The 11,619-nt window shown below is 49.1% G+C and overlaps 1 protein-coding gene; it reads left to right on the top strand.

Annotated features, from left to right (window-relative positions):
- Nucleotides 1-8,165: 8,165 nt before the first annotated feature.
- GSTUM_00006385001 (uncharacterized protein) lies at nt 8,166-10,709 on the top strand. XM_002838561.2 has 3 exons: nt 8,166-8,551; nt 8,672-8,773; nt 8,914-10,709. Exons 1-3 carry the CDS (start codon nt 8,255-8,257, stop codon nt 9,967-9,969), a joined length of 1,455 nt encoding a protein of 484 aa, XP_002838607.1. The 5' UTR covers nt 8,166-8,254; the 3' UTR covers nt 9,970-10,709.
- The last annotated feature ends 910 nt before the right edge of the window (nt 10,710-11,619 follow it).

The following is an 11,619-nucleotide window of genomic DNA, read 5'->3' as shown; positions in this document are numbered from 1 at the left end:
AACGCGAACTTCTCACGGTGCAATCCCTTACTCGAGTACCATACGAGTACTCGGCCATATGGAAGGGGAAAAATAAACCACCAAAAGCACAGGCCACTGTTCCGCTAGCGCCGTAATCCCCACATGTATTAGTACTCGTACTAGTACCGGTACAGTACCCTCTCACACAGTCGTATCGTGAGCTGGAAGAACTGAGGGAAATTATTTAATTGGGGTGGAAACTTCAACTCTGTCAGCCGACAGACATAGTTCTACCGGTAACAGTTGTATCAACATCGCATATGTCTGCTTGAGTATGATACAACAGCTTTCTTCTTCTTTCCTTTTTATTTCTTTATTTCTTTTTTTATTTCTTTCCTTTTTCACTAGCATTATTTTTCCTTTCCTCCCAAAGCCGGTGATGTTGATGAACCCGGTAATCGGGAGTCTCAAAAATTCTTGTAACTCCGGTTACAGACCCATGTACGGCCGCTTCACCCCCAATTTTTACTGTGTTCATCTGTCTTGCTTGTGGTGGCACCGATTGGAGATTATGGATAGGGGAACTCTCACCGGATACAAACTCGCCGCAAGCACGAACCACCACCGTTCACCACCATTTGAAAACGCCATGATATTTTGGTAGGTGTCTCCTCTGTCATCATGTGTATTATCGCCCTGCTGTGGTCATCTAGGGAACAAAGAAAACCACCCCCTCCTACAGCACCGATAGCCACCCAAAAGCCCTCACGAATTGGAGACCTCCGGCATTCCTGACGAAGTCTTGGACCCATCTCAGCCTGGGTCATATCTTCTTTCTCTTCCCGTTTCTCTTTTCTTTTTTCTCCTTCTCGTTCCCGAAACCCCGGATCGGGAGGGGTTAACTTGAGATGTCATGGTCTACCATGCTCCCTAATCCGACCCTCCGAATTCTTGAGCGAAGGCCACGGCCGGTCTAGATGTGCTGTTAAAGGAACTCGTCTTGGAAAAATACCAAGGCACAGGGGTTACTGCACAGAGGGGTAAGGAGAGCGATTAGTTCATAAGCTACGGTAATAATTCCTCAGCTGGAAAGCACAGTCGTAGAGTGGTGAGGACCTGACATGCTCCCCTGGCTTAGTAATATTATGTTAATCCGCTAACCCCGGCCCACCACAGGTTGATGTCTTGGCAAACATCCATTAACTGTCTGCCAAGGAAGGTAACAGTAATTATCATGTCCCGGACATTCCCCTGCTCCGGCCAAAAGTCAGACCTAACTTTCCTATATCTCCATGAAGACTCATGACATTTTTCTCTAACGTGTAGGCAATCACCTACCTATCATCTGAGAATTCCCATGGGAGTGGCTGTTGAAAATCCTTTGGGGATTGAAGTTGGGCAACATTCTCTCGGCAAAGTATGTTCTCCGGCAAAAGACGACCCTCATTATGCATATTTTTCCTCAGAAAAAAGATACAAAGGGAATACAAAGGGGAAAAAATCTATCCCTCGAGTCACTACCGCCTCACCACCGCAACCGCGAACTATCTTTCATCACTACTTTGTTTTTAACCCTGCGCAATGCACAATGGAAAAAAGGCTAGGGCAAAGTAAAAAATAAAGAAAACAAATACCTGTACTTGAGTAGGATACCATGGGGATGGCATGGATGGTGTGGCACTCTCAGGCACGCAGGGGGGCCGCTTCGGTGAGCTGAGGTCCGAACCATGGCTTTGTCAGCATATGCCCGAGGATCGGTTCGTTGCATAGACTACAGCGCCAGGCCTCTGAAACTACCTCACCACCAAAAGTCAACAATGAGGGGCCCGACAACAGGAACCTGTTTTTGTCTTTTTTGGAGAAAAACTCGGCACAGCATTACTTAAAACTGACTCCTAATTAATTCTATGAACTTCGTTTTCCGGTAGGGTGATTATTGGCCCGGAACGATAGAGGGCATTTTGAAAAGATGGATACAACTGAGCTAAGTTACTTGTGACGCCGTGAATTCTGCAGGATGGAATGTTATTGCACGCCACAAAAATTCTGGGACTCTGGCCAACCCTTGGCTACGTGCGGGGGCGGTCGGTTTTGCAAACGCCACGAGTGCGAATTTATGCGGGGACACTACGTCTTTGTGCTGTACTCGAGTATTCCGATGATAAGCGGATAATAAATCGGTTTTCGGTGACCGGCACTACTTAGAGTACTCGTACATCAACTCTCCGCACAACAACCATGCCATTGTAGGCACAGACAACATTCCGCCAATAACCGCTCTAGGCCACACTACCTCTAGCAGAGCGGGAAGGTTCCCCGAGTCACTTCTCCGGGATAACTTGCGTGAATCGGTACTTTGTGTCCCCGCCTATCCGACTGCCCCTACCGGTACTTGTGCAGGAGATAGCCCATGTGGGAATTTTGCCCGAGGAATGCGATGTCAAAGCATCCGGAGATCAGCTACCGCTGGGACCACTGACGAACCTACCGCCCCTCCAAGGAGGTTCTTAGAGATCTTCATCCCGAGGGGCGATTAAGAGATCTTGGTAACATCCCGCAAACATCCCTTCTTTCACATTGCTCCTGCGAGGCACACACGGGATATAATTCAATCAAGGGGTGGATGACCCGACTGCCGGTCCTGGCTCAATTGCGTGGCTGTGGAGGAGTCCCGATACCGTACCGTAGCTGTCTGGGAGCAAAGTGTGTGCAGAAGTTGTGATCCTGCCGAGGACAAGCAAAGTAAGAGCTGGTGTGACTCTGGGTCACTGCGCGAAACCTTTCCGAGAGTGGAGGGTTTTTTTGTTAGTCGCCGGTTTGAGAGATCTTCGCTGCTATCGGTATAGTAGCCCAGCCACGGGTGCATGGATATCCATGCCAACGTATCTCATGCCAATCTGCAAGGGCCGAAGCGAGGGCTCATTGAATGTCTCTACCTATTAGGCTTTATGGGAACTAATCCTTCCGTGGTACACAGGACTGAGTCGGAATGGGACTCTTATGGGTCGTTCGGACATGCAGTCAGGCTTGTCAGTGTCCTGTTTGGATGCTTCACAAGCTATCACTCGCCAGACACAACCTGTTCTGTGCTGGAATATGGGGATATGATACTACAATCGGGCTAGCGTTAGAGAGTTTAGAATGCCTGACCGATGAACTAGTGGGTTAGTGTGGAGAGGTCCGTGAGACTCCCAATACGGACAACCCACATAGAGCTACTTGGGTAGACAAACGGCACACTCTGAGTGCTACAGCAAATTAAGTATTTCTTCCACCCCAATTCCTCAATAACTGCAACATTCGGGATGCCTTTCGAAGAATCCTAATGGCTCATTGCCTTGCAGCTGTGCTAGGCTGTAAGTAGCTGAAGGAGTACTGTTTATTACAAATTCTCAGACAGAATGTGTTTGCCTTGCTGGACAGGCAACCGGAATCCCGTGAACATCTGGATGACGGGTCGGACACAAGCGGCCTCCGGACGCAGCCGTGTACACTTCTGAAGCAGGCCTCCAGGAGAAACTCATTATGGCCGAAATAAGTCCTGCAATCCCAATCTCGGACCATGCCCGTTGACAGAGTGGGAAGTACCATAACAAAGGTCATGCAAAGGATGGGATGAGAATGGAAGAAAGGGAACCTCCCCACTCTCGGATGGTGGGGTTTCAGTTATTCTTGACTCTTACCCGCCATGTCTCCAGGCCGGTACCCCCTATCTGGCAGGGCTATCGTCTGGTTGACCGGCTGTTCCGCGTGCCGGCAGATGCAAGCGCTGCTATGAAATAGTAGTAGTAGGGTACTGACCCCTAAGTAAGTGAGCGCTGCATCCATAGTTCTCGCTTCTTTATACTTAAGATCAGCCTTGTCCCAAGTGAAATAGACACTGTACGCCCCTACAAGGTCTCAAATCCTGCAGTCTCCATCCGGAAGAAGACGAAGAAGAAGAAGAAGAAGAAGCAGATTTGATTATGCGCTTTGTAGAAGTTCGGATACATTGGTGCCCTACGAGAAGGAAGGTGAAAATATTAAGGGAAATGGTAAGGAAAGGGGAAGGGGAGGAGAGTGGTGTCATGATATCTGCAAGTAACTTCAGGTTTATGTGGTGGCAACGGTCCCACACTGCAAGCAAAGTTTCACGAGCAAGTAAAGGTTAACCTTGAAAAAGAAAAAAAGGGTTCCAGAAGCTTCTCTTGGTTCCTGAGCCTTCCTTTAGCCTTTCACTCTTTCGTTTTGAACATTGCTGGTAAGGGCAGAAGGGAGCGTCAGTCAACCCCTTAGACTACCACCACTTGCAGACTGATGTGAGGAAATGGGAGCGCCACCTTGGCACAGGCATTAAGGGGGATTGCGGGGGCTAAGTCATCTGTTTGTCATATGAAGTTTGAAATTCGAAATTCGAAATTCACCTTCCCGGATCTAATCACTTGCAGACTGATGTGAGGAAATGGGAGCGCCACCTTGGCACAAGCATTAACGTGGATCGCGGGGGCTAAGTCATCCGTTAATCATATGAAATTTGAAATTTGAAATTTGAAATTCACCTTCCCACATGACCCCCACGAGGGAGGGACGACTGACCTGAATACCAATATTGTCAGCGCGATGTTTGGGTAGCGGGGGGAGGTGGTGGGGGGGTGAGAGTCGTCGCGACTCTTAGAGTTCTCTACTCTTCCCCAATCCACGGTCGGACCACGACTCGAGTACAGCATGATTATACATAGCGGTGCTACCATCACTACTACCACGATAACTATGATACTCACTCGAGTACAGTACTTACCTGCTACCCACGTCATCCCATAGCGTTAGTCCAACTTGTGATCCAATTCCGTCCATGACCTAATTTTCTTCTTCTTTCTTTTTCCTTTTCCTCCTTTTCCTTTTTTTCCCCCATCCCAAAAAAGCCGCGAAACCCAACCGAATGGAAATACCGGTACGAGTACAGTAGGAGTAGAGTATAGCATGGACACGGGTAGGAATACAAGTACTCTTACTGTAGATTCCCCGAGAAGAAGCAGTCCGTTAGAAATCAGGGGACAAAAAAAAAACAAAAAAACAAGTTTTTCTCACCCTACGAGTACTCGAATCGCACATGCATAGCTATAGTTTGATTGGTGATACCGGTACCTGAACTCTGATCCCTACCGTAAAGTACAGTACTGTACCTGCATAATAGTCCACATTCCTTCCTTCCAGAACGCATAGAGTGTGGTACAGTAACCGTGGAAAGTGCGTTTACCAGGTCTCCTCCGCTCGAGTATCATAGGCAGGGGAAAAGTGCAGGCAGGCAGGGGAAAGGGATCTGTTTCGCTTTTTATTTATTTATTCCTTTTACTTATCGGAATATTGTAAGTATTCCAATGATTAAGTGATCGCCTTTCGTAACGTACAAAAAACAAAAAAGAGTGAGTACGATAATAATATTATGATACCAGCATGTCGTCATTTTTTTTTTTTTTCTTTCACCTCCTGCTTATGATACTATCCCTTCATATCGTGCTATTTATACCCGTACCCGTACCGGGATGCAGGAACTGGCGGAAGAAGATGGCGGACGAAGACTTTGTGAGTACAGTACAATAAGTACAAGGCGGTTTTTTTTTTTCTTTTTTCTTTTTTCCTTTCTTTTCTTTGCTCATATGTAACTGCACATTATTATCTTGTTGCATAGCATAAGTAATTTACTGTACGAGTACTTGTACAAATCCGATAATTATCGTGGTCTAAGCAACTTTTTTCTTCTTCCTTCCTTTCTCTCTTCCTTCCAACGTGATAACAGTACTTGTACAGTACAGTACAGTACAACCCCGTTCAAGCAAACGGCTATAAGTTAGTAAGGCTACCGTATCGCGTGATTTTTTCCGCGTGATAAATCTAACTTATTATCTGTATGCGTGGTGGGTTACCGTAGTATCTGTAACTTGAAGAACCGCTACCGTGAGGGGATAGTATCGGGCTGTCCGTAGAAGGAGGCATCGCCAACTCGTTACTGGTGTGTGTGTGCGACGATTTTAATGTCAAATTTATGAAACCAGCTAACTTGAAAAGATTTCGTACTGATTATCCGCACTTGCTATCATAACTAATGATTCGAAATCGACATATAGAGGTGCGCTTTGGAAACTAGACTACGAGTTCCGGCTCCGTGTGGTATTACATGATACGCACACGGAAGACTTGCTCGTACCAATCATGTGCCGGTATGTTGGTTGGTTGATCGCCCGTCTGCCGCGTTAGGGGTAACTCCCAGCGAATATTGTGCTACAGTGCTATTGTAAATACCTTACGTGCTTCCATTGGTATTTGGAAGCGGTTCGAGATTCTTCCATTTCTGCCCTTTCTCCTTTTTCTTGACCTGGGGTCACGATCAAAGTGCTGGGCAGTGGGTTTATGGTGCTATGGTCAAACCATATAACTACTACCTACGTTGCGGCATGGGGTCGTATTACTACCGTGATCCTATCACGGTTTTGGAGGAACTGAGGCGGACAAGTATGGTGTTGCTAGGATAATATTGCACCGCATGCCGTCATGGTACTGTACTGTACTTGTCTTGTAGGGTAGGTGGATGTTGTAAATCTTGCATAAAACGCCTCGTCTCATCACGTTTTTGATCCCAGCGATCTCACGCCCCCTCGCCACAGTAGTTCCACCTGGGTTTGCGGGACGGGGGCCGGAGTGAATAGCGAGCAGCTCGGGTTCCGACGCCCCGGATGAGTTTTCCTGGGCTTAGCTGAGCCTCATTCATGATTCCGGCAAGGATCTTGGTGAACCTAAGTACCGGCTGTCGGTACCGGTACTGTACTGTACCTCACCTCACCACATGCCGATACTCCAGTACACGCAAATTATACTTGCACAGCCTCTAGATTTTCTCCATTTCCCCCCGCACGCCTCACCACGGGTTACGGAGGCGCCTTACTTGGATATTGCCGTCCTTGGATTATGACCTTGCAGCTATTTCATCGTTTTTTGGGGGCTTCAATTGCCTTGAGGTTTGATACCCTTTGCCAACTGTGCTCGTGTAGTGATTATACTCTGATAGCCGAAGGGGTAACTGGAGGCAGTCCGGAAGTCAGTTTGGTATGATAGGGTAGGGTAGGGTATCGTGATGGTACAAGTGCCGGTGCCGGATGATATGATATCTTATTCGTGCAGCGCCGTACCAGCCCAGTGGAGAGAAAAGCCCTAGCCAAAAAACAATCAGGGGAGGCTCCAACCCTTGGCTGATAGGGTTAATAAGCTAACAAGGTTATGCGAAGAGGGCTAAGCGGGGGTCCGGGATGGTGATGAGGGAACAAAGACGCTGCACGCAACTAGAGAGGTGGGGAATCAAGCGGGGGTCCAAGGTGGTGGTCAGGCTTCCTTTGTTTGGGGAAGGTTCAGCATCTATATGATTTCCATTGCTTATGATTGAAGGTACTGTATCATACATGGATCCACGCCAGTGCCAAGGTTGTTTGTCGAACTGTGCCAGGTGCTGTACAGTACTAGGTACAGTACAGTGCTCGAGTGCCGGTAGATCGTGACATGAGAACCCAATACCCAAACATTCCAGTGCTCGCCAATCCCCGCTCATCTCAGGCAAGTAGTGTTCCCGCAAGTAGATTCCCAGCAGAAGAAGTGGAAGCGCGAGTGAATTCTATGGCACTGAAGGAACGCAGCCCAGGAAAACCTTGTCAAACGGCACTCCTATGGACAAGTACCATAAATTCGAGTACTCAAGTAAATTCAGTACGCCACTACTCTCTGTATAGCAGTTGCTATCCTCAGAATAGGGCATTGGCCACAGGATTGCGCCTCAAGAGAGCCAGCCACTGCCTTAGGTATGGGGCCGGTGGAGCTTGCCTAGATTTTTATGGTGGGACCATTCCAGTGCGGTACTCAAGTACTGTACAGTACTTGTAACTTTTGCTGAGCGGCCCTAGCGAACCAGTATGGTGGTCACTATGATGTGAGCTGACCGGGGTTAATATTAAGCTGACCGGGGCACGTTATGATGGCACGTAGCAACAGTCTGATCTCCCCGACAACCGACGACAACAAACGCGTGCAGCCACTTTCTTGCATCTTTTTTTTTTCCCGAGCTAAACCGCACGGCACAAGGCTCAGTCAATAGCGGGAGCCTAACTTGACCTTGAACCCTTTCTCCCTTTCATGCCGGGCAAACGACCACATCGCACCGAACCCCATTGCGCCGGTTTACAGTTGTATTTGAATTCTTCCTTCATCTTTTCACCACAGGAACATCGCTGCGGACCTATTTCACACGGACGACCCCCCCTCCTCCGCTGCCATGCCTCCTCAACGCTTCGTCCGCCGTCGACCCCTGGCCGAGAGGCTATCGAGCCTGGTCAACCCCTTTGACCTCTTCCTTGCACTCTCCATCTGGCTGGAATCCCATGACTGGGACAATTTGCAGAATACCGTCAAGAACCCCCTAGGCTTGGCTTTGAACCTACTTTGTTTGATATCGCGCGCAAACTCCAATGGTGGCCACAGGCGCAGCGGTGCCGAGGATGTCCTGCGGCGGCCTGCTGGTGGGTACTCGGGCGGTATTAGCAGCGGTGGCGGTGCTGGATTATCTTATTTTGTATGTGTATCACCATTGTCAAGCACTTCAAGTGCGGGGATGGTGCATGGCGAGATGATCTCATGTCTTCCTCTCTACCATCAAGGCTATAGCAGTAATAACTCATTCTTTTATCGACAGTTTTGGATCCTATCGTGGGTCCTAGCCGCTGGGAGTGTTTTCAATGCTATTTACTGTTTCTCACGGAAGAAGCGGTATAGACTGTTTGAAAGTAATATTGAGGTACGACACCTACACCCTTTTTCCCCTTGACCCGCGCGTCTCTCGGGACTAGATCCTGCATCGTTTTTCCCGTTTGATGGTAGTTGATAACGGAGCCTTGGCCATTGTGTTCTAATATTGCTGTATCGATGGATGTACAGGTCGAGCCTACGACGCCTAGTGCCCGTAGGGTGCCTGTGGATTCCTCACCTACCACTACCTCCCCTCTGCGCTTGTTTGGTAATATCATGGAGTCCTTCACGGGCACTCCAGAATCAAGGTCGCATCCGGATGAAACTCGTGACGTATGGGAGGTTTCTGTGTGGGACCCAACGCCACTCTCCCTCAGGCTGTTTGCCATCTTCTCCCCGGTGCACGTCCTCATCTATTTCCTCGTGCTGCCGATAACCTCAAACGCCACCTTGTCCAGCTCAGGCTTTGTCAAATTCCCCACACCGCCGACGACGAATACCGTTGGGACCATACTTATGATGCTTGCCACGCAGTTTATACTTTCGGTGCAATTGATACATACCCAAATGTCGTTTGCTCAACAGGCCAAGGATACCACTCTGATTCACAAGGAGGTTTTGCACGAGTACGATCAAAAGTTTGTTCACCCGCGCCTCAACGTTCTCAAGCGAGACGTAGCAGTGCAGACGGCAAACAGGGAGTCTGGCGAGGCTGCCAGCGTGAGCTTTTTCACACCGAATCTGAATAGGCAAGGGTTCAGGACCGCCCCAAATCCTAATTATGCAGATCTTACAATGCGGGACAAGGTTGGCTCCATGAGACACACCCCATCTACATCCGCTAGATCACCATTTTCCCCAATGCCATTGAAGGGCTCCATGAGACAGCCCCAGTTTGGCCCCGTGAGGAGGCCCGCGTCTACATCTATGATCGACAGTGGAAGCTTTGGTACAGATGTTGATGAAGATTACGGCGGCAGCAGTGACAGTGCCGCAATGGCATCCACAACCACGGGCCGGGCCGAAGGCCGTTACGGACCCGGAACTCCTAGAATGCCTAAATCTTCGAACGTTGGGATGCAGGGCCTTGTTAATATGAGCATGGAGAATAGCAGGAATCTTAGCCCAAGCAAGTTGAATAGCCCTTTACGGAGAGGATATGCCGCGAGAGGGAGCAGCTACGCTGGTAGTCTGGGTACGTCGCTGGGAAGCTCTGTTCGAAGGAGCGCTAACAATGACTATTGATCTGGTGTATCATACGGGTAAAGCGAGGGGGAAAAAAAGAAAAAAAAGGATAAGAAGAAACGGCTTTTAACGACGGATGTGAGCTGAATGGGAGTTTCGGCAACGGGGAACCGGGCGTGGTCGCGGTACACTTGGAAGGGGGGAAGGCGGGCAGAGGTTCACCAGAGTCAGTTTAAGAGTTTGTTCTGGGGGGGGGGTGGAAAGGTAGCGAGCATAATTTGGTCAGAGGTCTATATGATTTACTCTACCGCAGGGGAGGGCAAGGCAGGAAAAAGTAAATCAGAAGAGAAGGATGAGCGAACGAGGGGTTTGGAAAAGAAGAGCTCGCCGCTCGGTTCTCCTGGGGATTCCCGATCCGGAGTGTGCCCGGGAGATATAGCGCACCTGGTCTGCCCATAGCGAGTCCGGTTATGGAGATGCGGGAACCGGGTTTGTGTACCCGCACTTGCTGGGCCAGGGGGGTGGAAGAGTCGGCCTTGTCTCGTCTCCTCTTGCATTGTATTTTTCATGGGATAGCTTCTGTACCTTTACCCATTTCCAGTACCGTATTTGCTTTTCGCTAGGTTCTAACGCTTTCCGCTCCTCTGTTTCTTATGCTTGTCCTGGCGTTCTTCGGTGTGGTTTGGGATTTGACGGTTTCCTTCATTAATTATTTTCTCCGTTCCTGGCTTTCTCCGGAGATGGGGAGCAGGGTGTACGTGGAAGGGGAGAAGGCCGTATGATACATTACAAAGAAAATATTCGCATTACCGTACCCCGTGATGTATATTGTCTCTCGCGCCTGATGTCCCTTTGTCTTACCGCGCAGCCTGTTATACGCATTCCTTTTCCTTTTGGCACCGGCATCGTACTGTACGCACGTAGCCATTCCCACTACCGCTACTGTATACCAGCGGTATTATTGACTGCACTGTACAGTACCGCGCTACATCATACCAATATAAGACTGCTTGGGGGGGGATTCTTAATTAAGTGACGCCAACGGGAAAGATTGAAGGGACAAGTCGTTAATCAGCAGCCCTCCCTTGAGCCACCAGGTATCAAGCCAGAAGCGTGCAGGCCAGTTGAAGTACCGTGCTGTTGGTATCGCAAGAGCCTGGGCGCTTAGCAATGGTGGTGGCTGTGGGGGGGGGGAAGGTACCGGTATTTCGAGTCCCGTTACACAAAGTCCTTGCCCAGAATGGGCGCTCTCGATCAAGAAATTGCGCGCAAAGACCTTGGTGGCGGATAAGGGAAATGACACTTACCGGTACAATAATATCAGGTCTCCGAACAAGTCTGCGCATCATCGCCATCGCATATTGCGCGAGATTATAGAGCTTACATACATACAAAAACCAAATTTGATCATGTGTGCGACCCTAAACGACTCCTATTCCCCCCCGATACTGCCAATCTTCTCGGGAATGGAAGGAGAATGTGTGGCGTTTGCCGGCCTCGCCGTGCTAAAGTTTGTTCGTGTCGACTTGAGATTTGGGCGGAGGGAATGGGGTTATGCAGGAAGGCGTGTTGGGTTGGATGAATCGGGATGAGGAATGGAGAAATAAATGTATGATAGCTGCTTATGTGTGATACTGGGACTATTCCCGGGAATCAAGGGGGTATTAGGTCTAAGATGAGCGGTATGGGAGGTTCTTGCTATCTTGCCTA

The sequence above is a fragment of the Tuber melanosporum genome, assembly GCF_000151645.1.
Source record: "Tuber melanosporum whole genome shotgun sequence assembly, scaffold_26, strain Mel28".
Classification (NCBI taxonomy): Eukaryota; Fungi; Ascomycota; class Pezizomycetes; order Pezizales; family Tuberaceae; genus Tuber; species Tuber melanosporum.
This window is presented reverse-complemented; position numbering and strand designations above follow the sequence as displayed.

Coding starts and splice junctions, on each gene's coding strand:
- GSTUM_00006385001 (XM_002838561.2), top strand. CDS start 8,255: ATGCCTCCTCAACGCTTCGTCCGCCGTCGACCCCTGGCCGAGAGGCTA. Junction 8,552..8,671: donor GTGCTGGATTATCTTATTTT/GTATGTGTATCA, acceptor TTTTATCGACAG/TTTTGGATCCTATCGTGGGT. Junction 8,774..8,913: donor TGTTTGAAAGTAATATTGAG/GTACGACACCTA, acceptor ATGGATGTACAG/GTCGAGCCTACGACGCCTAG.